The 26578-nt window shown below is 40.9% G+C and overlaps 1 protein-coding gene across 1 annotated transcript in view; it reads left to right on the top strand.

Annotated features, from left to right (window-relative positions):
• Window positions 1-26578, top strand: part of LOC121556335 (UDP-glucuronic acid decarboxylase 1-like) — a 157200-nt gene that overhangs the window by 93008 nt on the left and 37614 nt on the right. Inside the window, exons 8-9 of the mRNA XM_041870244.2 lie at window positions 5559-5618; window positions 7469-7590. Coding sequence (XP_041726178.1) covers window positions 5559-5618; window positions 7469-7590 — 182 coding nt within the window. The remainder of the gene's footprint in view (window positions 1-5558; window positions 5619-7468; window positions 7591-26578) is intronic.

Genomic DNA, 26578 nt, shown 5'->3' with positions numbered 1-26578 from the left:
AAGGTTTCTGTACCAAATATTAAGTTCTGCTTTTCTGATGTATCAAATACTTATGTCATGTAATAAAATGCAAATAAATTACTTAAAAATCATACAATGGATTTTCGGGATTTTTGTTTTAGATTCCGTCTCTCACAGTTGAAGTGTACATATGATAAAAATTACAGACCTCTACATGCTTTGTAAGTAGGAAAACCTGCAAAATCGGCAGTGTATCAAAATCTTGTTCTCCCCACTGTATTTTACCTCAGGCGAGCAAAACCTCAAGACTTCCTTAGTATTAGATTTTATGCACCAGCTGTTGTTTACAAATATACACAAACCGCCACCCCTTGTCTTACCGGAGTCAGCCGTTCTATCCTGCCGATGTAGCGTGTATCCCGCCAGCTGTATGTTATCCATGTCGTCGTTCAGCCACGACCCGGTGAAATATAAGATATTACAGTTTTTAATGTCCCGTTGGTAGGATAACGTTGATCTCAGGTCGTCCAATTTATTTTCAAATGATTGTACGTTGGCTAATAGGATTGATGGAAGAGGCAGTTTACTCGCTCGACCGTCGGATCCTTACAAGTACCCCAACCTACGTCCACAATATCTCTGTCTCTTTCTCATGTGAATGACGGGGATTTGGGCCTTGTCGGGTGTCTGTAGAATATCCTTCGCATCCGACTCGTTGAAGAAAAAAATCTTTGTCCAATACGAGGTGAGTAATCGCTGTCCTGATATCCAGCTCTTTTTTCATAAGAGACGGTGGCAGAAACATTATGTACAGAATCAATTACAAATAATACAAAAAAACACACATAATAGTACAATTGGTTAGAGGGCCGTAAAACGGCAGCCATCTCCTCCGGCCCCAGTCTAAGGTCCTGAGTTTTCATCAAGGATCTCTCTGTACTTTGCTACGTTAATCTTTCCCTCGATCCTGACTAGTCTCCCAGTCCCTGCTGCTGAAAAACATCCCCACAGCATGATGCTGCCACCACCATGCTTCACTCTAGGGATGGTGCCAGGTTTCCTCCAGAAGTAATGATGGACTGTCGTTTCTCTTTGCTTATTTGAGCTGTTCTTGCCATAATATGGACTTGGTATTTTACCAAATTGGGCTATCTTTTGTATACACCCCCCTCCCCCCCACCTTGTCACAACACAACTGATTGGCTCAAATGCATTAAGAAGGAAATACATTCCACAAATTAACTTTTAAGGCACACCTGTTAATTGAAATGCATTACAGGTGACTACCTCATGAAGCTGGTTGAGAGAATGCCAAGAGTGTGCAAATCTGTCATCAAGGCAAAGGGTGGCTACTTTGAAGAATCTCAAATATAAAATATATTTTGATTTGTTTAACACTTTTTTTGGTTACTACATGATTCCATATGTGTTATTTCATAGTTTTGATGTCTTCACGATTATTGTACAATGTAAAATATAGTAAAAATAAAGAAAAACCCTTGAATGAGTAGTTGTACAAACTTTTGACAGGTAGTTTATGTAAATACGTTTTTTATTTTTTATTTTATTGGCAAAAAAATGTAAGCCTTTTTTCGCTTTGTCATTATGGGGTGCTGTGTGTAGATTGATGAGCGTTTTATTTTATTTTTTATACATTTTATATTAAGGCTGTAACATAACAAAATGTGGAAAAAGTCAAGTGGTCTGAATACTTTCTGAATGCACTGTATACCTTGAGTAGATAAGTATTCACCCCCGAGTCAATACATGTTAGAAACACCTTTGGCAGCCAGTACAGCTGTGAGTCTTCTTGGGTAAGTCTCATAAGAGCTTTGCACAACTGTTTTGCAATATTTTCCCATTATTCTTTTCAATATTCGTCAAGCTTTGTCAAGGAGTTGGGGATTATTGCTAGACAGCAGTTTTTAAGTATTGCCATAGATTTTGAAGCAAATTTAAGTAAAAACTGTAACTTGGCCACTCAGGAACATTCACTGTCTTCTTGGTAAGCAACTCCAGTGTCGATTTGGCTTTGTGTTGTAGGTTAATGTCCTGCTGAAAGGTGAATTCCTCACCCAGTGTCTGGTGTAAAGCAGACTGAAGCAGGTTTTCCTCTAGGATTTTGCCTGTGCTTAGCTCCATCCCTTTTCTTTTCATCCTGAAAAACTCCCCAGTCTTTGCCAATGTCAAGCATACCCATACCATGATGCAGCCACCACCATGCTTGAAAATAAGGAGGCAGTTACTCAGTGATATGCCCCAAACATAAGGCTTTGCATTTAGACCAAAATGTGTATTTCTTTGCCATGTTTTTTTTTGTGCAATATTACTTTAGTACATTGTTGCATACATATGCATGTTTTCTGTATGTTTTTATTCGTCTTTTTTACTCTGTAATTTAGGTCATTATTGTGTTGTTGATGTATTCAATGTCTGTTTTGTTATTGTTACCCATCTACCAATCACTGCCCTTCTTTGAGAGTTTTGAAATGCTCCCTGGTCTTTGTAGTTGACTCTGTGCTTGAAATTCAATACTTGACTGAGGGACCTTACATATATTGTATGTATTGGGGACAGCGGAAGGGGTAGTCATTCAAAAATCATGTCAACCCCTATTATTTTACACAGAGTGAGTCCATATAACTTATTAGATGATTTGTTTAGCCAAATTTTACTTCTGAGCTAATTTAGGCTTGCCTTAGCAGAGAAGAGTTGGTGAAACTCCCCAAATACAGGTGTGCCAAGCTTGTAGTGACATACTCAAGAAGACTCGAGGCTGTAATCGCTGCCAAAGGTGCTTCAAAAAATAACTGAGTAAAGGGTCTGAATACTTATGTAAATGTGATATTTCAGTTTATTTATTTTTTATGCATTTGAAAAAATATCTAAAAACATGTTTTCGCTTTGTCATTATGGGGTATTGTGTGTAGATTGATGACTGGAACGAACTGCAAATATCTCTGAAGCTGGAGACTCTTATCTCCCTCACTAACTTTAAGCTTCAGTTGTCAGAGCAGCTTACTGATCACTGCACCTGTACACAGCCTTTCTGAAATTAGCCCACCCAACTACCTCATCCCCATATTGTTATTTATTTTGCTAATTTGCACCCCAGTATCTCTATTTGCACATCATCTTTTGCACATCTATCATTCCAATATTATACGAAATTGTAACTACAGTGGGGGAAAAAAGTATTTAGTCAGCCACCAATTGTGCAAGTTCTCCCACTTAAAAAGATGAGAGAGACCTGTAATTTTCATCATAGGTACACGTCAACTATGACAGACAAAATGAGATTTTTTTTTCCAGAAAATCACATTGTAGGATTTTTTATGAATTTATTTGCAAATGATGGTGGAAAATAAGTATTTGGTCAATAACAAAAGTTTCTCAATACTTTGTTATATACCCTTTGTTGGCAATGACACGGGTCAAACGTTTTCTGTAAGTCTTCACAAGGTTTTCACACACTGTTGCTGGTATTTTTGCCCATTCCTCCATGCAGATCTCCTCTAGAGCAGTGATGTTTTGTGGCTGTTGCTGGGCAACACGGACTTTCAACTCCCTCCAAAGATTTTCTATGGGGTTGAGATCTGGAGACTGGCTAGGCCACTCCAGGACCTTGAAATGCTTCTTACGAAGCCACTCCTTCGTTGCCCGGGCGGTGTGTTTGGGATCATTGTCATGCTGAAAGACCCAGCCACGTTTCATCTTCAATGCCCTTGCTGATGGAAGGAGGTTTTCACTCAAAATCTCACGATACATGGCCCCATTCATTATTTCCTTTACACGGATCAGTCGTTCTGGTCCCTTTGCAGAAAAACAGCCCCAAAGCATGATGTTTTCCACCCCCATGCTTCACAGTAGGTATGGTGTTCTTTGGATGCAACTCAGCATTCTTTGTCCTCCAAACACGACGAGTTGAGTTTTTACCAAAAAGTTATATTTTGGTTTCATCTGACCATATGACATTCTCCCAATCCTCTTCTGGATCATCCAAATGCACTCTAGCAAACTTCAGATGGGCCTGGACATGTACTGGCTTAAGCAGGGGGACACGTCTGGCACTGCAGGATTTGAGTCCCTGGCGGCGTAGTGTGTTACTGATGGTAGGCTTTGTTACTTTGGTCCCAGCTCTCTGCAGGTCATTCACTAGGTCCCCCCGTGTGGTTCTGGGATTTTTGCTCACCGTTCTTGTGATCATTTTGACCCCACGGGGTGAGATCTTGCGTGGAGCCCCAGATCGAGGGAGATTATCAGTGGTCTTGTATGTCTTCCATTTCCTAATAATTGCTCCCACAGTTGATTTCTTCAAACCAAGCTGCTTACCTATTGCAGATTCAGTCTTCCCAGCCTGGTGCAGGTCTACAATTTTGTTTCTGGTGTCCTTTGACAGCTCTTTGGTCTTGGCCATAGTGGAGTTTGGAGTGTGACTGTTTGAGGTTGTGGACAGGTGTCTTTTATACTGATAACAAGTTCAAACAGGTGCCATTAATACAGGTAACGAGTGGAGGACAGAGGAGCCTCTTAAAGAAGAAGTTACAGGTCTGTGAGAGCCAGAAATCTTGCTTGTTTGTAGGTGACCAAATACTTATTTTCCACCATAATTTGCAAATAAATTCATTAAAAATCCTACAATGTGATCTTCTGGGGAAAAAAATCTCAATTTGTCTGTCATAGTTGACGTGTACCTATGATGAAAATTACAGGCCTCTCTCATATTTTTAAGTGGGAGAACTTGCACAATTGGCGGCTGACTAAATACTTTTTTCCCCACTGTATTTTGCACTATGGCCTATTTATTGCCTTACCTCCATAACTTACTACATTCGCACACACTGTATATATATTTTCTGTTGTATTTTTGACTTTATGTTTTGTTTACCCCATATGTAACTCTGTGTTGTTGTTTTTATCGCACTGCTTTGCTTTATCTTGGCCAGGTCGCAGTTGTAAATGAGATCTTGTTCTCAACTGGCTTACCTGGTTAAATAAAGGTTAAATAAAAATAAAAAATTGATGAGGAAATTTTTTTATTTAATCCATTTAAGAAACTGCAATGTAACATTTTTGGGATAAAGTCAAGGGGTCTGAATAGTTTCTGAATGCACTGTACATGTGGCCTACGTTCCTCTCTCCACAGACTTTGAAGTCTTCCTTTCCAAGTGAAAACCTGGTGCCAGATCTGTCTGTGCTGGGCTGTGCAACTTGTATAGTCGGAGGAGTTTGCTAAAGCACATGCAGATATGGGACACTGTGTGTACGTGTATCAGAAAGTGTATCTGGTTCCAGCCCCACTTCTATGGTCTGAATACCCCTCCCAGCTTCTCCTCCCATACTAATTCTGCTCTGATCTCTCTGCTTTGTCCCACCACAGGATCCACTCGGAGTTGATTGATCTTGTCTGCCTCTCCATAGGTGTGATGACTGGTTTGATTACTCCGGACTGACTCTCTCCCAAGGCTCCACTCTGGCTTTGATTGATCTAGTCTGTGGCTCTCCCCAGGACGGGCTCAGGGTTTGATTGATCTGGTCAGCCTCTCTCCAGGTTTTTTGGCTCCTGGTCTTATTGCCTTTGTCTTGTGTGTCCCCAGGGTTGGCAAAGCGCGTGGGAGCCCGTCTGCTGCTGGCTTCTACGTCTGAGGTGTACGGAGGTAAGACACACACACGTACACAGTTTACCCAGCATGGAAAGTGAGTGCCAGGTCCATTTCACGAATTTCACAGGGCTTTCTAGACATGAGCCAGAGCAGTGTAATACCAAATTTCACAGCATTAATACCCAACGGCGGCACATCATCTTTCTCTCCCTGACACACACTTGTGTTCTGTGTACAGTCCCGTGGTGAGGCAGTGTCTGTTGTTGTTGTGGCTAGTTTAGTTAAAGTTCAGCCACAGGTCAGAGGGATATCTCTGGGGAGGGACAGTCTTGAAGGAGTTCCCACATATGCTGTGCACTTGTTGGCTGCTTTTCCTTCACTCTGTGGTCCAACTCATCCCAAACCATCTCAATTGGGTTGAGGTCGGGTGATTGTGGAGACCAGGTCATCTGATGCAGCACTCCATCACTCTCCTTCTTGGTCAAATAGCCCTTACACTGCCTGGAGGTGTGTTTTGGGTCATTGTCCTGTTGAAAAACAAATGATAGTCCCACTATGCGCAAATCAGATGGGATGGCGTATCGCTGAATTCTAAATAAATCACCAACAGTGTTACATTTTACATTTACATTTTAGTAATTTAGCTCTTATCCAGAGCGACTTACAGTTAGTGAATGCATACATGTTTTTTTTGTTTGTTTGTTTGTTTTCCATACTGGCCCCCCGTGGGAAACGAACCCACATCCCTGCCGGCCAAACCCTCCCTCCCTTGGACGACGCTGGACCAATTGTGCGCCGCCCATGGGTCTCCCGGTCGCGGCCGGCTGCTACAGAGCCTGGACTCGAACCAGGATCTCTAGTGGCACAGCTAGCACTGCGATGCAGTGCCTTAGACCACTGCGCCACTCGTTACCAACAAAGCACCCCCACGCCATCACACCTCCTCAATCTCAAATGTCTTATTGGTGTCCTTTAGTAGTGGTTTCTTTGCAGCAATTTGACCATGAAGCCCTGATTCACTCACTTACTTGAACTCTGTGAAGCATTTATTTGGGCTGCAATCTGAGGTGCAGTTAAATCTTTTTAACTTATCCTCTGCAGCAGAGGTAACTCTGGGTCTTCCTTCCTGTGGCGGTCCTCATGAGAGCCAGTTTCATCATAGCACTTGATGGTTTTTGTGACTGCACTTGAAGAAACTTTCACATTTCTTGACATTTTCCAGATTTGGCTCAAACTCATGTCTTAAAGTAATGATGGACTGTCGTTTCTCTTTGCTTATTTGAGCTGTTCTTGCCATAATATGGACTTGGTCTTTTACTAAATAGGGCTATCTTCTGTATACCACCCCTACCTTGTCACAACACAACTGAGAGAATGCCAAGAGTGTACAAAGCTGTCATCAAGGCAAAGGGTGGCTACTTTGAAGAATCTAAAAAATATATCAAATATATTTTGATTTATTTAAAAAAAAATTGGTTACTACATGATTCCATATGTGTTATTTCATAGTTTTGATGTCTCCACTATTATTCTACAATCTATAAAATAGTAAAAATAAAGAAAAACCCTTGAATGAGTAGGTGTGTCCAAACTTTTGACTGGTATTATAACTGTGTGTGTGTGTGTGTGTGTGTGTGTATATGTGTGTGCCGTTTCTCACAAAATCACTATTTTCTCTAAGCGTGGTCCATGTACATTATTTATTTTACTGTTTATGTGGAGTACATTTCAGCCTGTTGCAAGAATGATTTCATTTTACATCCTGAACAACGACTACTCAATTCCTGTGTAATGCATGTGAGTAGATTTTGTTTCAGTGGAATTTGCATTATAAAGAACAGGTGACTATATTCCTGGTGACTTACCCCTGTCTGTCTGTCTGTCTGTATTCCCCCTCCACTCAGACCCCGAGGTGCACCCCCAGAATGAGGAGTACTGGGGTCATGTGAACCCTATCGGCCCCCGGGCCTGCTACGACGAGGGCAAGCGCGTCGCTGAGACCATGTGCTACGCCTACCTGAAACAGGTACGGGAGACATACACGTGTGTGTGTGTGTGTGTGTGTGTGTGTGTGTGTGTGTGTGTGTATGTATGTGTGTGTGTATATGTGTGTGTATATATATATATATATATATATATACACAGTATCTCACAAAAGTGAATACACCCCTCACATTTTTGTAAATATTTGAGTATATCTTTTCATGTGACAACACTGAAGAAATGACACTTTGCTACAATGTAAAGTAGTGAGTGTACTGCTTGTTTAACAGTGTAAATTTGCTGTCCCTTCAAAATAACTCAACACACAGCCATTAATGTCTAAACCGCTGGCAACAAAAGTGAGTACACCCCTAAGTGAAAATGTCCAAATTGGGCCCAAAGTGTCAATATTTTGTGTGGCCACCATCATTTCCCAGCACTGCCTTAACCCTCTTGGGCAGTTCACCAGAGCTTCACAGGTTGTCACTGGAGTCCTCTTCCACTCCTCCATGACGACATCACGGAGCTGGTGGATGTTAGAGACCTTGCACTCCTCCACCTTACGTTTGAGGATGCCCCACAGATGCTCAATAGGGTTTAGGTCTGGAGACATGCTTGGCCAGTCCATCACCTTTACCCTCAGCTTCTTTAGCAAGGCAGTGGTCGTCTTGGAGGTGTGTTTGGGGTCGTTATCATGTTGGAATACTGCCCTGCGACCCAGTCTCCGAAGGGAGGGGATCATGCTCTGCTTCAGTATGTCACAGTACATGTTGGCATTCATGGTTCCCTCAATGAACTGTAGCTCCCCAGTGCCGGCAGCACTCATGCAGCCCCAGACCATGACACTCCCACCACCATGCTTGACTGTCTTTGTGTGGAGACAGACTTGTCTTTGTACTCCTCACCTGGTTGCCGCCACACACGCTTGACACCATCTGAACCAAATAAGTTTATCTTGGTCTCATCAGACCACAGGACATGGTTCCAGTAATCCATGTCCTTAGTCTGCTTGTCTTCAGCAAACTGTTTGCAGGCTTTCTTGTGCATCATCTTTAGAAGAGGCTTCCTTCTGAGACGACAGCCATGCAGACCAATTTCATGCAGTGTGCAGCGTATGGTCTGAGCACTGACAGGCTGACCCCCCACCCCTTCAACCTCTGCAGCAATGCTGGCAGCACTCATACGTCTATTTCCCAAAGACAACCTCTGGATATGACGCTGAGCACGTGCACTCAACTTCTTTGGTCGACCATGGCGAGGCCTGTTCTGAGTGGAACCTGTCCTGTTAAACAGCTGTATGGTCTTGGCCATCGTGCTGCATCTCAGTTTCAGGGTCTTGGCAATTTTCTTATAGCCCAGGCCATCTTTATGTAGAGCAACAATTCTTTTTTTCAGATCCTCAGAGAGTTCTTTGCCATGAGGTGCCATGTTGAACTTCCAGTGACCAGTATGAGGGAGTGTGAGAGCGATGACACCAAATGTAACACACCTGCTCCCCATTCACACCTGAGACCTTGTAACACTAACGAGTCACATGACACCGGGGAGGGAAAATGGCTAATTGGGCCCAATTTGGACATTTTCACTTAGGGGTGTACTCACTTTTGTTGCCAGCAGTTTAGACATTAATGGCTGTGTGTTGAGTTATTTTGAGGGGACAGCAAATTTACACTGTTATACAAGCTGTACACTCACTACTTTACATTGTAGCAAAGTGTCATTTCTTCAGTGTTGTCACATGAAAAGATATACTCAAATATTTACAAAAATGTGAGGGGTATACTCACTTTTGTGAGATACTGTGTGTGTGTATATATATATATATATATATATAAGGCAGTTATTAAGGCAGTTATACCATTTTGAAAACATTACAATACATTCACAGATTTCACAACACACTGTGTGCCCTCAGGCCCCTACTCCACCACTACCACATATATACAATACAAAATCCATGTGTACGTGTGTGTGTAGTCAAATCAAATCAAATCAAATTGTATTGGTCACATGCGCCGAATACAACAGGTGCAGACATCACAGTGAAATGCTTACTTACAGCCCTTAACCAACAGTGCATTTATTTTTAACAAAAAAGTAAAAATAAAACAACAACAAAAAAAGCGTTGAGAAAAAAAAGAGCAGAAGTAAAATAAAATAACAGTAGGGAGGCTATATATACAGGGGGGTACCGTTGCAGAGTCAATGTGCGGGGGCACCGGCTAGTTGAGGTAATATGTACATGTGGGTAGAGTTAAAGTGACTATGCATAAATAATTAACAGAGTAGCAGCAGCGTAAAAAGGATGGGGTGGGGGGGCAGTGCAAATAGTCCGGGTAGCCATGATTACCTGTAGTGCGTATGTTATCGTGTTTGTGTATGCATGTGTCTGTGCCTATGTCTGTGTTGCTTCACAGTCCCCACTGTTCCATAAGGTGTATTTTTATCTGTTTTTTTAATCTAATTTTACTACTTGCATCAGTTCCTTGATGTGGAATAGAGTTCCATGTAGTCATGGCTCTATGTAGTACTGTGTGCCTCCCATAGTCTGTTCTGGACTTGGGGACTGTGAAGAGACCTCTGGTGGCATGTCTTGTGGGGTATGCATGATGTCCGAGCTGTGCGCCAGTAGTTCAAACAGACAGCTCGGTGCATTCAACATGTCAATACCTCTCATAAATACAAGTAGTGATGAAGTAAATCTTTCCTCCACTTTGAGCCAGGAGAGATCGACATGCATATTATTAATGTTAGCTGTCTGTGTACATCCAAGGGCCAGTCGTGCTGCCCAATTTTCCTAAGTCCCTTTTTGTGGCACCTGACCACACGACTGAACAGTAGTCCAGGTGCGATAAAACTAGGGCCTTTAGGACCTGCCTTGTTGATAGTGCTGTTAAGAAGGTAGAGCAGCACTTTATTATGGACAGACTTCTCCCCATCTTAGCTACTGTTGTATCAATATGTTTTGACCATGACAGTTTACAATCCAGGGTTACTCCAAACAGTTTAGTCACCTCAACTTGCTCAATTTCCACATTATTTATTACAATAATGTGGAAAGATTTAGTTGAGGTTTAGGGTTCTGACTCTCTCTCCCTCTCTGCTTTTTCAGCTCTTTCTCCCAATCTCCCTCGGTATCTTTCTATCTGTCTCCCTCTATCTGTTTTAACAGCTCTCTCTCTCTCTCTCTCTCTCTCTCTCTCTCTCTCTCTCTCTCTCTCTCTCTCGCTCTCTCTCTCTCTCTCTCGCTCTCTCGCTCTCTCTGTCCTTTTTGTTTTATTTGTGGAATGGCATCCCTAGTCTATACTCCATTCTCATTCATGTGTTAGCCTGTGGCTGGTATTACTGTAGTTTAGAGCATTTACTCCCATGTTCCTTTACCAGCTACTGCACAGCGGAGAATATATCAAATATGTAACATCTCTGTCGACACACACACACATCCGGCCTGCCCCATCCAGGTTTTTGTGCGTGTGTGCTGGACGGCGCTCCCATGGTTTCTTGTGGCATAAAGTGTGCAGTAAAACCACCCAGGCTATGAAATGTATGGTTATTCTGTATGTGCATTTTGATGAATTGTGATGGAAGTGTATTGTACTATACACTGAGCTGACAGACCTACAGGAGGCAGTCATTTTATATTAGTTCCTTGTGCTTTTAAAGTTTTGTTTTTCTGCAGACAAAGTTCTCTCCTTGCATGACTTCACCATCACATTTTTTAGATGAGTAGTTTGCTTCACTGTGTATGATTTGAGTTGGAGATGTCCCTGCAGAGCTGAGGTGTGGCACTGAGCACTCTATCTGAAGAGCTGGAGAAATCGAAGAAGGGAAAAAGTAGAACTATATTGTGTGATGAAAGGGCTGTAATGGACCCATCCTCCTCTACCATCCTCTCTTCCACTTCTTTGTCTTCCCTCCTTTCTCACTCCCTTTTCATATTCCTCGTCCTCTTCCTCCTCCCTCTCTGTTTGTCAGATCTCTCTGTCTCATCAGTTCTTTCAGTGTTAGCTCAGTAGTCAAACCTACCTCCATGAATGGAAACTAACTCTAACACCCTAAACAGGCTGAATCAGCTGGAGGAAGGAGGGAAGAAGGGAGAAAGCTAGGGAAAGTGTATGCCAGAGAGGAGAGGATAGGTTGACTTGAGGGCAGAGTGAGTGGACTAAACCAAACAGGTCACTGATGCAGATCACTGAGGCCAGGAGGACAACACTGTGGAGATTAAAAGTCTCTCACACCACCAACCCTCATGAACTCAATCACACAAGGTTTGTGTGTGTGTAAGAGAAAGAGTGAAAGGGTGTGTGAAAGAGATTAGAGAGAGAGAGAGCATGTGGGTGTGATTGTGTGTTAGATGTATACTGACTGTGCTCAGTTGTCTGGGTGACTTGAGACACACATCTATTATTTCCTCAATTTGATCCACATGTGCTATTTACGGTATGATAGATGGACAGATAGAGACCCTCATTTTTACTCTGCTAGTTGCACACCTTCTTTTAGACACCAATGAATATTCCCCTTTCTCTCCCTCCTGGCTGACACCAGCCTTTGACTATCTGATTCCATTGTTTCTTCTCACCTTTCGTGTCGGGCTGGTGGTATTTTCTATCTCGTCCCTCTATCCCTCTCCTCATCCCTGGCTCGGTAAAATTCAAAGAAAGAGCCCGCCTCTCATTAGGCAGCTGTCCATCACGGAGGCAGGTGGAATTTGAATACCGCAAATTACATCTGTCAGCCGACCCCCTTTCACTGAAATGCGTTGACGTTTAAAACGAGTTGAGTATAGGTTGGGAAGAGGAGGGGGAGGCATGTTTCTCTACCTCCATACCACATAATCAGTGGTAGAGGATGATTGGCAGACGCATGTCTCCGGGTGGTCGCTGGGTGGCCTCTATTGGTTAGATTAGGTGGTGGTTAGACCCTGACCAGACCAGACATTGAGCAGGAGAGGTGTGGTCTTTTATTGGTTGGACACCCACGGTTTCAAGTACCCCTCGCTGTGGCACATGGAAAGGGGTGGGGTCGGCCCGGCTCACCACACATTTTCATTGGTTGAAGTGCATTAGCGTTCCACCATGCTCGGTAGCCTGCGTGACGTCAGCACGTACATGTAACAGATCAGCTAGCTAGCCACTATACCTAGCTAGTTAGCTGGCTAACATTATAGGTTTAGAGTCACGTCTAACAATAAAAATCAATTTTTGGGTTCATTTCTGTTGCCTGAAAATACTTTTTATGCATGCTAGTGCGGTTCAATTATTTGAATTCCGTTTCTTTCTTTTTTTTCTGTAAGCTCCAATCACAGTTTCTCTAGAGATAAATCCGATCAAGCCCGAACTGTGCGATGTATTAGGGAGTTGTACCATTGCACTCCTACTTGTCTGGTCTGTGAGGGAGAGAAGAGACAGAAGATGTGCGATTGAGAGGGATAGAGAGCAGTTGCTTCAAAACAAATCACATTTTATTTGTCACATGCTTCGTAAACAACAGGTGTAGACTAACAGTGAAATGCTTACTTAAGAACCTTCCCAAGAATGCAGAGAGAAAAATTGAAAAATTATAAAACGAGGAATAAATATATGATGCGCAACGATAACTTGGCGTTATACAGTGCATTCGGAAAGTATTCAGACCCCTTCACATTTTCCACATTTTGTTACGTTACAGCATTATTCTAAAATGGATTAAATTGTTTTTCCCCCTCATCAATCTACACACAATACCCAATAATGACAGAGCAAAAACAGGTATTTTGACATTTTTGCAAAACAATTCAAATAAATGGAATATCACATAAGTATTCAGACCCTTTACTCAGTATTTTGTTGAAGCAGATTTGGCAGCGATTACAGCCTCAAGTCTTCTTGGGTATGACGCTACAAGCTTGGCACACCTGTATTTGGGGAGTTTCTCTCATTCTTGTCTGCAGATCCTCTCAAGCTCTGTCAGGTTGGATGGGGAGCGTCGCTGCACAGCTATTTTCAGGTCTCTCCAGAGATGTTCAATCGGGTTCAACTCCGGTCTCTGGCTGGGCCACTCAAGGACATTCAGAGACTTGTCCCGAAGCCACTCCTGCGTTGTCTTGGCTGTGTGCTTAGGGTCGTTGTCCTGTTGGAAGGTGAACCTTCGCCCCAGTCTGAGGTCCTGAGCGCTCTGGAGCAGGTTTTCATCAAGAATCTCTCTGTACTTTGCTCCATTCATCTTTCCCTCGATTCTGATTAGTCTCCAAGGCCCTGACGCTGAAAAACATCCCTACAGCATGATGCTGCCACCACCATGCTTCACTGTATGGATGGTGCCAGGTTTCCTCCTGACGTGACGCTTGGCGTTCAGGTCAAAGAGTTCAATCTTGGTTTCATCAGACCAGAGAATCTTGTTTCTCATGGTCTGAGAGTCCTTTAGATGCTTTTTGGCAAACTCCAAGCGGGCTTTCATGTGCCTTTTACTGAGGAGGGGCTTCCATCTGGCCACTCTACCATAAAGGCCTGATTGGTGGAGTGCTGCAGAGATGGTTGTCCTTCTGAGGAACTCTGGAGCTCTGTCAGTGACCATCGGGTTCTTGGTCCCCTCCCTGACCAAGGCCCTTCTCCCCTGATTGCTCAGTTTGGCCGGGCGGCCAGCTCTAGGAAGAGTCTTGGTGGTTCCAAACGTCTTCCTTTTAAGATTGATAGAGGCCACTGTGTTCTTGGGGACCTTCAATGCTGCAGACATTTTTTGGTACCCTTCCCCAGATCTGTTCCTCGACACAATCCTGTCTCGGAGCTCTACAGACAATTCCTTGGCTTGGTTTTTGCTCCGACAGGCACTGTCATCCGTGAGACCTTATATAGACAGGTGTGTGCCTTTCCAAATCATGTCCAATCAATTGAATTTACCACAGGTGGACTCCAATGAAGTTGTAGAAACATCTCAAGGATGATCAATGGAAAAGGTTCATAGCAAAGGTTCTGAATACTTATGTATTTAAGGTATTTCAGTTTTTTTATATTGTTATAAATTTGCAAAAATGTCTTACAACCTGTTTTCACTTTGTCATTATGGTGTATTGTGTGTAGATTGATGAGGAACATGTTTATCCATTTCAGAATAAGGTTGTAACGTAACAAAATGTGGAAAAAGTCAAGGGGTCTGAATACTTTCCGAATGCACTGTATTAGGCCTACTGCACAAACTTAATTCCTCCAAAACTGTTTTTATTAATGTTGCATAGGCTTGGATTTTTTAAGTCATGTTTTAAAAAACAATATGAGCGGTAGATCTCTGCTTGCTTTTTGACCTCGAAGGTGATCTTGACTCAGAAAAGGTTGGTGACCACTGATCTAAGTGATTGATAGTTGGTATTCAGCAGTCATAAAAGTATGCCTTATTTACTTTGAAGAACTACTAAAATAGTGATTTCGTCAGACCGCATAGGCAGTAGCTCTATGGAGATGAGATGATGACTTGGAATGAAATAACAAAGTCATCAAATAAAACAAATGTAATATACACAACAACTGAAATATTTTGTTGAAGTAATGTAAATAAATTATGGTTAATAAGTGATAAGCATTAATGGGCAGTCACTACCAACATGGAACTTTTATTAATTGTTTTATTCTTTGTTACAGCTTTCAACCCACATAACGCATAGGGCATTTAATATATATATGTATATCTTTTTTAAACGAATCGAAAACCGTGATTATCGAACCGAAACCGAACCGACCTCAAAAAGCACTAATCGTTAAGCACTAATGCATGCTTATGGTGTTATAGCAATTCACTTTCACACCTCAAAAATGTTTGTTTTCTCCTTTGTATTGGTCACCGGTGGCTGTCCTCCTCCTTCAAAATAAAAGTCCCTCATTGAACGTGATGCAAACTGATACAAATAGTGGAATCATGCCATATTTGGACTAGTCTAGATAATACTAAACATGGTTGAAATGCTGTTACATAGTATTTAAATTAAATTAATAATTTTTTCACAACAAACAGAAAAAACAGTTGAAAGCCAACTGTGGATGTATTAGACTGCATAATTGCATTGGGGGCATACTTATATGTACTGTACAGCCTTACCTATGGACTGTGCACCCATGAAATGGGGTATCAGCCTACTGCGTGACACCCACAGAACACAACTATGTAGAGTTTACAGACATATTAGCGTCTTAGCTCTTATTGCAGCACTTTGACTGTAGGAAATCACCTTCCCAGTCAGTCTATTGTGCGTATTGGACATTCATATTGCACTCTACAGCCTAACCTATGGATTGTGCACCCATGAAGTGGGGTATCAGCCTACTTCGTGACACCCACAGAACACAACTTTGTAGAGTTTACCCAAATATTAGTGTCTTAGCTCTTACTGGAGGACTCTGAAACCACTGTGAAATTTGCCACATTAGCTCTGAATGTTCAATACACATAGTATGTTAACTGGTGAGCTAACGTGGCTCATTTCACAGTGGTTTCAGAGTCCTGCAATAGAGCTAAGATGCTAATATTTGTGTAAACTCTACATAGTTGTCTTCTGTGGGTGTCACTGAGTAGGCTGATACCCCATTTCATTGTTGCACAATCCATAGAGTGCAATATGAATGTCCAATAGGCACAATAAACTGACTGGGAAGGTTATTTCCCACAGTCAAAGTCCTGCAATAAGAGCTAAGACGGATATATTTGTGTAAACTTTTGAGAATAGTAGGCTGATACCCCATTTCATGGTTGCACAATCCATAGAGTGCAATATGAATGTCCAATAGGCACAATAAACTGACTGGGAAGGTTATTTCCCACAGTCAAAGTCCTGCAATAAGAGCTAAGACGGATATATTTGTGTAAACTTTTGAGAATAGTAGGCTGATACCCCATTTCATGGGTGCACAGTCCAGTGGTGGAAAAAGTACTCCATTTTCATACTTAATTAAAAGTCAAGAGACCTTAGTAGAAAATGACTCAAGTAAAAGTGAAAGTCACCCAGTAAAATACTACTTGAGTAAAAGTCGAAAAGTATTTGGTTTTAAATATACTTAAGTTTCAAAAGTAAATGTAATTGCACAAATACACTTAAGTATCAAAAGTAAAAGTATAAATCATTTAAAATTGCTCATACTAAGCAAACCAGACGGCACAATTTTCATGTTTTTAAATTTAATTTACGGATAGCCAGGGGCACACTCCAACACTGACATAATTTACAAACGAAGGATGTGTGTTTAGTGAGTCCGCCAGATCAGAGGCAGTAGGGATGACCAGGGATGTTCTCTTGATAAGTGTGTGAATTGGACCATTTTCCAGTCCTGCTTAGCATTCAAAATATAATGAGTACGTTTGGGTGTCGGGGGAAATGTATGGAGCAAAAAGTACATAATTTTCTTTAGGAATGTAGTGAAGTAAAATTAAAAGTTGTCAAAAATGTCAATAGTAGTGTTGATAGGGGACAGAATGCGGTCGGACCATCATATAATAGGCATATACAGTGGGGAAAAAAAGTATTTAGTCAGCCACCAATTGTGCAAGTTCTCCCACTTAAAAAGATGAGAGAGGCCTGTAATTTTCATCATAGGTACACGTCAACTATGACAGACAAAATGAGAAAAAAAAATCCAGAAAATCACATTGTAGGATTTTTAATGAATTTATTTGCAAATTATGGTGGAAAATAAGTATTTGGTCAATAACAAAAGTTTCTCAATACTTTGTTATATACCCTTTGTTGGCAATGACACAGGTCAAACGTTTTCTGTAAGTCTTCACAAGGTTTTCACACACTGTTGCTGGTATTTTGGCCCATTCCTCCATGCAGATCTCCTCTAGAGCAGTGATGTTTTGGGGCTGTCGCTGGGCAACACAGACTTTCAACTCCCTCCAAAGATTTTCTATGGGGTTGAGATCTGGAGACTGGCTAGGCCACTCCAGGACCTTGAAATGCTTCTTACGAAGCCACTCCTTCGTTGCCCGGGCGGTGTGTTTGGGATCATTGTCATGCTGAAAGACCCAGCCACGTTTCATCTTCAATGCCCTTGCTGATGGAAGGAGGTTTTCACTCAAAATCTCACGATACATGGCCCCATTCATTCTTTCCTTTACACGGATCAGTCGTCCTGGTCCCTTTGCAGAAAAACAGCCCCAAAGCATGATGTTTCCACCACCATGCTTCACAGTAGGTATGGTGTTCTTTGGATGCAACTCAGCATTCTTTATCCTCCAAACACGACGAGTTGAGTTTTTACCAAAAAGTTATATTTTGGTTTCATCTGACCATATGACATTCTCCCAATCCTCTTCTGGATCATCCAAAGGCACTCTAGCAAACTTCAGACGGGCCTGGACATGTACTGGCTTAAGCAGGGGGACTGCAGGATTTGAGTCCCTGGCGGCGTAGTGTGTTACTGATGGTAGGCTTTGTTACTTTGGTCCCAGCTCTCTGTAGGTCATTCACTAGGTCCCCCATGTGGTTCTGGGATTTTTGCTCACCGTTCTTGTGATCATTTTGACCCCACGGGGTGAGCTCTTGCGTGGAGCCCCAGATCGAGGGAGATTATCAGTGGTCTTGTATGTCTTCCATTTCCTAATAATTGCTCCCACAGTTGATTTCTTCAAACCAAGCTGCTTACCTATTGCAGATTCAGTCTTCCCAGCCTGGTGCAGGTCTACAATTTTGTTTCTGGTGTCCTTTGACAGCTCTTTGGTCTTGGCCATAGTGGAGTTTGGAGTGTGACTGTTTGAGGTTGTGGACAGGTGTCTTTTATACGGATAACAAGTTCAAACAGGTGCCATTAATACAGGTAACGAGTGGAGGACAGAGGAGCCTCTTAAAGAAGAAGTTACAGGTCTTTGAGAGCCAGAAATCTTGCTTGTTTGTAGGTGACCAAATACTTATTTTCCACCATAATTTGCAAATAAATTCATTAAAAATCCTACAATGTGATTTTCTGGAATTTCTTTTCTCAATTTGTCTGTCATAGTTGACGTGTACCTATGATGAAAATTACAGGCCTCTCTCATCTTTTTAAGTGGGAGAACTTGCACAATTGGTGGCTGACTAAATACTTTTTTTCCCCACTGTACATTACTCTGACTGAATTTCCACGTGGGCGAGGATATTGGAAATTTAATCAAAGCCTATTAGATGATAATTTATTTATAATTAGAACAAAGGAATTTATAACTGACTTTTTCCAACATAACATAGGTACAGCGAATCCCCTTATTGTATGGGACACCTTTAAATGTGCCTTTAGAGGCCATGCAATTCAGTACTCATCTCGAAAACAAAAGCAATTTAGGTTAAAAGAGTTTATACTAAGAAAGGAAATAGAAAGTCTAACAGAACAGATAGATGGTAATAAAAACTGTAACATAGAGGCTCAGAATAAATTAGAGGAAAAACAAAAAGAAATGGAAAAACTTATTCAAGAAAGATCAAGTGTAATATATTATAAAAATAAAGCAAACTGGATGGAATATGGGGAAAAATGCAGAAAATTCTTTTTTAATCTTCAACATAGGAATGCTACCAAAAAGAACTTAATGAAACTGGTTACAATTGACGGAGTCACCCATAATTCACCTAATGATATTTTGAAGGAAGAAACAAAGTATTTTAAGCATATGTTTTCTTTTCAGTCGCCTCCATCTCCTCTAACTGAAGCTAATTGTAGAGATTTTTTTTCTATTGATAATGTCAAATTAACAGCCACCCAGAAAGACTCATGTGAAGGTGAAATTACAGAGGAGGAACTTCTGGATGCAATTAAAGACTTTAAGTCCGGGAAAACTCCAGGGTTGGATGGCATACCAATCGAGGTATACCAAACCTTTTTTGATATACTAAGAGGACCGTTATTAGCATGTTTTAACCACTCCTATGTAAATGGTAGATTATCTGACACTCAAGAAGAGGGTCTGATCTCATTATTACTGAAACAGGATACAAGTGGAAAATATAAAGATCCAGTCCATTTACAAAATTGGAGGCCCCTTACACTTCAGTGTTGTGATGCAAAAATCCTAGCAAAATGTATAGCGCATAGAATTAAAAAGGTATTGTCGGATATTATTCATTCTAATCAGACAGGTTTTTTACATGGAAGATACATTGGAGATAATATAAGGCAAGTATTGGAAACAATAGAACACTATGGAAAATATGGGAAACCAGGCCTGCTATTCATAGCAGACTTCGAAAAAGGCATTTGATAAAGTTCGACTGGAATTTATATATAAATGCCTGGAGCATTTCAATTTTGGAGAATCTCTTATAAAATGGGTCAAAATCATGTATAGTAACCCTAGGTGTAAAATAGTAAATAATGGCTATTTCTCAGAAAGTTTTAAACTATCAAGAGGAGTGAAACAAGGTTGTCCACTATCGGCATATCTATTTATTGTGGCCATCGAGATGTTAGCTATTAAAATCAGATCCAATAATAATATCAGGGGATTAGAAATACAGGGCTTAAAAACAAAGGTGTCATTGTACGCAGATGATTCATGTTTTCTTTTAGATCCACAACTAGAATCCCTCCACAGCCTCATAGAGGATCTAGATACATTTTCTAACCTCTCTGGATTAAAACCAAATTATGACAAATGTACTATATTACGTATTGGATCACTAAAAAATAAAAATTTTACATTACCATGTAGTTTACCAATAAAATGGTCTGATGGTGATGTGGATATACTCGGAATACATATCCCAAAGGAAATAAATGATCTCACTTCAATAAATTTTAATAGAAAGTTAGCAAAAATAGATAAGATCTTACTACCATGGAAAGGAAAATACCTGTCAATTTGTGGAAAAATCACCCTGATTAACTCTTTAGTATTATCCCAGTTTACCTATTTGCTTATGGTCTTGCCTACGCCTAGTAAACAGTTTTTTAAATTATATGAGAAAAAAATATTCAATTTTATTTGGAATGGCAAGCCAGACAAAATTAAAAGTGCATATTTATATAATGAATATGAATTCGGAGGACAGAAATTATTAAATATTAAAGCATTAGACCTATCACTAAAAGCTTCAGTCATACAAAAGTTATACTTAAATACGAACTGGTTCTCAAGCAAATTAGTAAGATTGTCTCACCCACTGTTCAAGAAAGGCCTTTTCCCCTTTATTCAGATTACAACCTCTCACTTTCAGTTATTTGAAAAGGAAATAATCTCCCAAATGTCACTATTTCTAAAACAAGCCATAGAAAGTTGGTTGCAATTTCAATTTAATCCTCCAGAAACGACAGAACAAATAATGCAACAAATATTGTGGTTAAATTCAAATATACTAATTGACAAAAAAACTTTATTTTTTGACAGAATGTTTAAAAAACGTATAATCTTCGTAAATGATATCATCGGTAGGACTGGTGGAGTTATGTCGCACATGCAGCTAACAAAAACATATGGAAATGTCTGCTCTACCCAAAATTACAACCAAATAATTGCAGCCTTACCGCAAAAGTGGAAGAGGAAAGTTGAAGGGGGAGAAAGTAAGGAACTTGTCTGTCGGCCTTGCATTAAAGAACATAATTGGTTAAGGAAAACTGTGATAAATAAAAAAGTATATCAGTTTCACTTAAGGACCAAAGGATTGACAGCCGTCCCATATAGATTGCAAAATAGTTGGGAAGAGATCTTTGACGTACCGATCCCATGGCATAGTGTTTATGAACTGACACGCAAAAAGCGACACCGGATTCAAAAATTAGAATCTTTCAATTTAAATTATTATATAAAATTCTTGCTACCAATATAATGTTATTTATATGGGGGATACAATCTTCCCAGCTCTGCAGATTTTGCTGTGAAGAGATAGAATCATTAGATCATTTGTTTTGGTTCTGTCCATTTGTAGCTTGTTTTTGGACACAGGTCCAGGAATGGCTAAAGGATTGCAATATTTACCTGGAACTAACCTTGCAGATAGCATTACTGGGTGATCTGAAAAGTCATAGTCAATCAATCAATAATATAATAATACTTTTAGCAAAAATGTTTATTTTTAATTCACAATCTGTAGAAGCAATGAGAATAGAAAGGTTCAGAACTTTTGTAAAACATCACAGTATGGTTGAAATATATATGGCAAATAGAAATCCTATATGGATGGTGTTAAGAGATAGATGGGAGGTATTGAATAGAGTTGAAGGATGGGACTAATAACAAATAACAACAAATAATAACAAAGATAGCTAATAATGTAAGCATACTGTGTCCATAATAAGTATATAGGGTGTATGTTGGGAGCTTTTGGGAAAGAGCACAGTTAGAAAGATATGGCATTTAGAAGCAAACCGGATGGACATCATGAAAATGATCGGAGAGGTTTAGAGTAGAAGAAGTTCAGGAGCAAAAAAATAAATAAGTGTGTGTATGTGTATGTGTGTATATATGTATATATATATATATATGTATATATGTGTGTATATATATATATATATATATGGATATAGAATTATTGTAAAATTAACTCTGTCCATAAGGTGTAGATAGTAATTATAGACCGGAAGTAGAGGCCTGGGCGTTGTTGTTCACTAATTTACTCCAAGTAGGGAAAGGATGGTGGGGTTGAAAAGTAATAAAGGGGAATATATATATATAAAAAATAAAAAAAAACATGGGGGATTGGAAGTGATGCAGACAATTACATTGATAGAAGATACAATCTATCTGCAATATTAAGCTGATCCATCCCCCCCAAAGAAAAATAAATAAAAAATGTCAATAGTAAAGTACAGATACCCCAAAAAACGACTTAAGTAAAAATATTGTAAAGTACTGCTTAAGTACTTTACACCACTGGCACAATCCATAGGTAAGGCTGTACAGTGCATATAATTATGCCCCCAGTGCAATTATGCAGCTCCCAACCGCCAGGCCTCCAACACTCCAAGATCCCTCCACTGTTCCCCGAGAGCTGCCCGTCAACCATCCGAGAAATAATAATAAATACAACTCTCCCTCCATTCCCCACCCACAAAAATCAAAACAAAGCCAACTGTATACGTTTGAGTGCATGTGTGGCACTATTTACGTTAGTGTTTGTGTGTGCACATGTGTGCGTTTGAATGCGTGTGTTTGTATATGCATGTGTACACTCGTACAGTGGGGGAAAAAAGTATTTAGTCAGCCACCAATTGTGCAAGTTCTCCCACTTAAAAAGATGAGAGAGGCCTGTAATTTTCATCATAGGTACACGTCAACTATGACAGACAAAATTAGAAGAAAAAAATCCAGAAAATCACATTGTAGGATTTTTTATGAATTTATTTGCAAATTATGGTGGAAAATAAGTATTTGGTCAATAACAAAAGTTTCTCAATACTTTGTTATATACCCTTTGTTGGCAATGACACAGGTCAAACGTTTTCTGTAAGTCTTCACAAGGTTTTCACATACTGTTGCTGGTATTTTGGCCCATTCCTCCATGCAGATCTCATCTAGAGCAGTGATGTTTTGGGGCTGTCGCTGGGCAACACAGACTTTCAACTCCCTCCAAAGATTTTCTATGGGGTTGAGATCTGGAGACTGGCTAGGCCACTCCAGGACCTTGAAATGCTTCTTACGAAGCCACTCCTTCGTTGCCCGGGCGGTGTGTTTGGGATCATTGTCATGCTGAAAAACCCAGCCACGTTTCATCTTCAATGCCCTTGCTGATGGAAGGAGGTTTTCACTCAAAATCTCACGATACATGGCCCCATTCATTCTTTCCTTTACACGGATCAGTCGTCCTGGTCCCTTTGCAGAAAAACAGCCCCAAAGCATGATGTTTCCACCCCCATGCTTCACAGTAGGTATGGTGTTCTTTGGATGCAACTCAGCATTCTTTGTTCTCCAAACACGACGAGTTGAGTTTTTACCAAAAAGTTATATTTTGGTTTCATCTGACCATATGACATTCTCCCAATCCTCTTCTGGATCATCCAAATGCACTCTAGCAAACTTCAGATGGGCCTGGACATGTACTGGCTTAAGCAGGGGGACATGTCTGGCACTGCAGGATTTGAGTCCCTGGCGGCGTAGTGTGTTACTGATGGTAGGCTTTGTTACTTTGGTCCCAGCTCTCTGCAGGTCATTCACTAGGTCCCCCGTGTGGTTCTGGGATTTTGCTCACCGTTCTTGTGATCATTTTGACCCCACGGGGTGAGATCTTGCGTGGAGCCCCAGATCGAGGGAGATTATCAGTGGTTTTGTAAGTCTTCCATTTCCTAATAATTGCTCCCACAGTTGATTTCTTCAAACCAAGCTGCTTACCTATTGCAGATTCAGTCTTCCCAGCCTGGTGCAGGTCTACAATTTTGTTTCTGGTGTCCTTTGACAGCTCTTTGGTCTTGGCCATAGTGGAGTTTGGAGTGTGACTGTTTGAGGTTGTGGACAGGTGTCTTTTATACTGATAACAAGTTCAAACAGGTGCCATTAATACAGGTAACGAGTTATTTTCCACCATAATTTGCAAATAAATTCATGAAAAATCCTACAATGTGATTTTCTGGATTTTTTTTCTCTCAATTTGTCTGTCATAGTTGACGTGTACCTATGATGAAAATTACAGGCCTCTCTCATCTTTTTAAGTGGGAGAACTTGCACAATTGGTGGCTGACTAAATACTTTTTTTCCCCACTGTACAAGCACCTGCGCGGCATCAGCCTCAGGCAAACAGGCATTGGATGTAACAGCGTTGCCCCTCAGTGTCATTCCAACTTTGTTTATTTTGACTTTATTTTTGACTTTTATCTTTGACATCCCAACCTTCAGCTTTCCTGAACCTGAGACCAGAAACAGGCTACCTGAGGGCAATACCAGAACAAATGGTCTATTGATTCTGTATACTCACAATACAATATTGTGATTGTATGCCCTAAATATTCCATTTTTTATGTTTTTTGTTAAACTAATTAATTATTGTATTTAATCTTAAATTATGTAACAACATTCCAACCTTTTTTAGCATTATCTATTCCAAATATGGCATGATTCCACTATTGGTAACAGTTTGCTTCACTTAAATGAGGGACTTTTATTTTGAAGGGAAACCGCAAATTCCACTATTGTGGCTAATCGTAGGAACAACGTTGGCCAACGTTCAGATAGAAATGTATTATGTAGAACTAACATGCCTCTCTGATTCTAAGGAATTTTGGCCTTTCTATCTGCAATGTTCCAAAATGTTTTTGTACTGAACATGCCCAGGTGAACCCACTGAGTTATATGAACCCCACTCTGCTCATCTCTTGTCTGTCTGGAAAGCCTCCGTGTGGTGGGCCGACCCTGCCCACAGCCGACCTCGACCCAGTTCCGTGTGGCTCGGCAAGGGGCTTCCCCACGGTTTCAAACCCTCACTTCTCAGTCACCTCTGTCATTGGCTGTAATAGATAGAATGAGATGAGAGCATTAGTGTCAGGCTGGTTTAATGTAAACATTGATTGTATGTGATGTGTGTCCGTAAGGGGTTTGTATGCTAATTAATCAGAGTTAATTAATTGAATGTATTTGATTTATTTACAGTATGTCCTTAATCTTTTTTTTTCTCTCTATCCGTCAACTAGTAATGCTTTCATTGCCTTGTGTTGTTTTTCACCTCCTTCTTTTACATGCTTGAATAAATATGACATAAACCCTGAAACTATCCCTCCTTTCTCACCACCTCTCCTCCTCTTTTTTTCTCTCCTCCCTCATATCCTGCCATCACATTATAAATGCTGCGGGTGGATTATAAGCAATCTGTATCACCTTTTAACCATGCTATTCATGTCTACAGGCCTCTCATACACACACACACACTCACAGTCTCGCAGGCTTGTTTGTGTGCACACACACCACCACTGATATCCACCCTTCAATTAGCTGAATGAAATCACAGGGTGACAGACATGCTGCTATCCAGACCCGCCTCTGGCCTGTCAGAATGTCTTACCATCAACCATCAGTCCACATCACACCCAGCTGAGCCTCTTGCCTCGTCTCTCCTCTTCTTCCCTTCTCTTCTCTCCTCTTCCCTTCTCTTCTCTCCTCTCTCCTCTCATCTACTCTCTTGACATAAAATATTCAATTTTTTACTTTCTTTCCCTGCCTACTCTGACCTCCTTTCCTTTTTGTCAGATCTGGAGTCATCTTTTCCACGCTGTCCCTCATCCCTTCTCCTAAACTCCCCTCTCTTCCATTCCTCTCTATTCCTGCATCCCTCCCTCCACCTCTTTCCTGCCCACCTCTTTATTTCCTTACGCACCACCCTTAATGAAGTGTCTTATGGCCTGTCTGTATATACAGCCTGTAGTCTGTCTGTGTGGTGAGTGGTGTTTTCACATACTTTTACTGTCTGGCCTCACAATCATTACTCTGCCCATGGAGGCAATCAGGCAAACAAACAGCGAGGTAAACAGACCGCCAATGAAAAAGCCAATAAGCCTTCACATGTTCCCCATCACTGCCAGACGCTGTGCATGGGGATTAATGACAGATTGTACTCTTATTGTATTTTATCGTCGTAGTGTTCTATGAATATTCCCTCAATGTTGCCCCTTCATTTTTGTTCCTCAGATATGAGCATCGGTACATTAGGGGTGTGTGTGTGTGGGCAGGAATTAAAACACTGCAGTTAGCTCAGACCTTATCGCTGTTACCACGTGACAGGGTTTCGCCAGTGTGTGTGTACACACTGCACCACTTCAGACTGCAGGTTCTAAAAGCTGGGAGGAACAAAACTTAAACAGAAGTGAAACGAAAGTATGTTCAGCCCATGTCTTGACCCAATCCACTGCTCCAATGTTCTCTCCTCCACCTAGAGAAAAAAACGTATCTCTCTCTCTCTGCATTGTACTGTGATGGGAAACCCAGGGCAGAGTTGACCCTGACAGACAAGTATGGTATTTAGAGTCACTATGAAAGGCAGGCACAGCATGACAGGCACCTCATCAGTTGAGACAATATTTCCATCTGTTTTGGTACTCTGTGTTCCTAGTCTCCTACCTCTAGTTGTGTCAAAATGAATTGTTCTGCACCTTTCGCCTGGCTTTGTACACTGTAAATACACA

This window comes from Coregonus clupeaformis, chromosome 23 (genome assembly GCF_020615455.1).
Source record: "Coregonus clupeaformis isolate EN_2021a chromosome 23, ASM2061545v1, whole genome shotgun sequence".
NCBI lineage: Eukaryota > Metazoa > Chordata > Actinopteri > Salmoniformes > Salmonidae > Coregonus > Coregonus clupeaformis.
The sequence above is the reverse complement of the archived record's forward strand: the minus strand, read 5'-3'. Positions and strand labels throughout refer to the sequence as shown.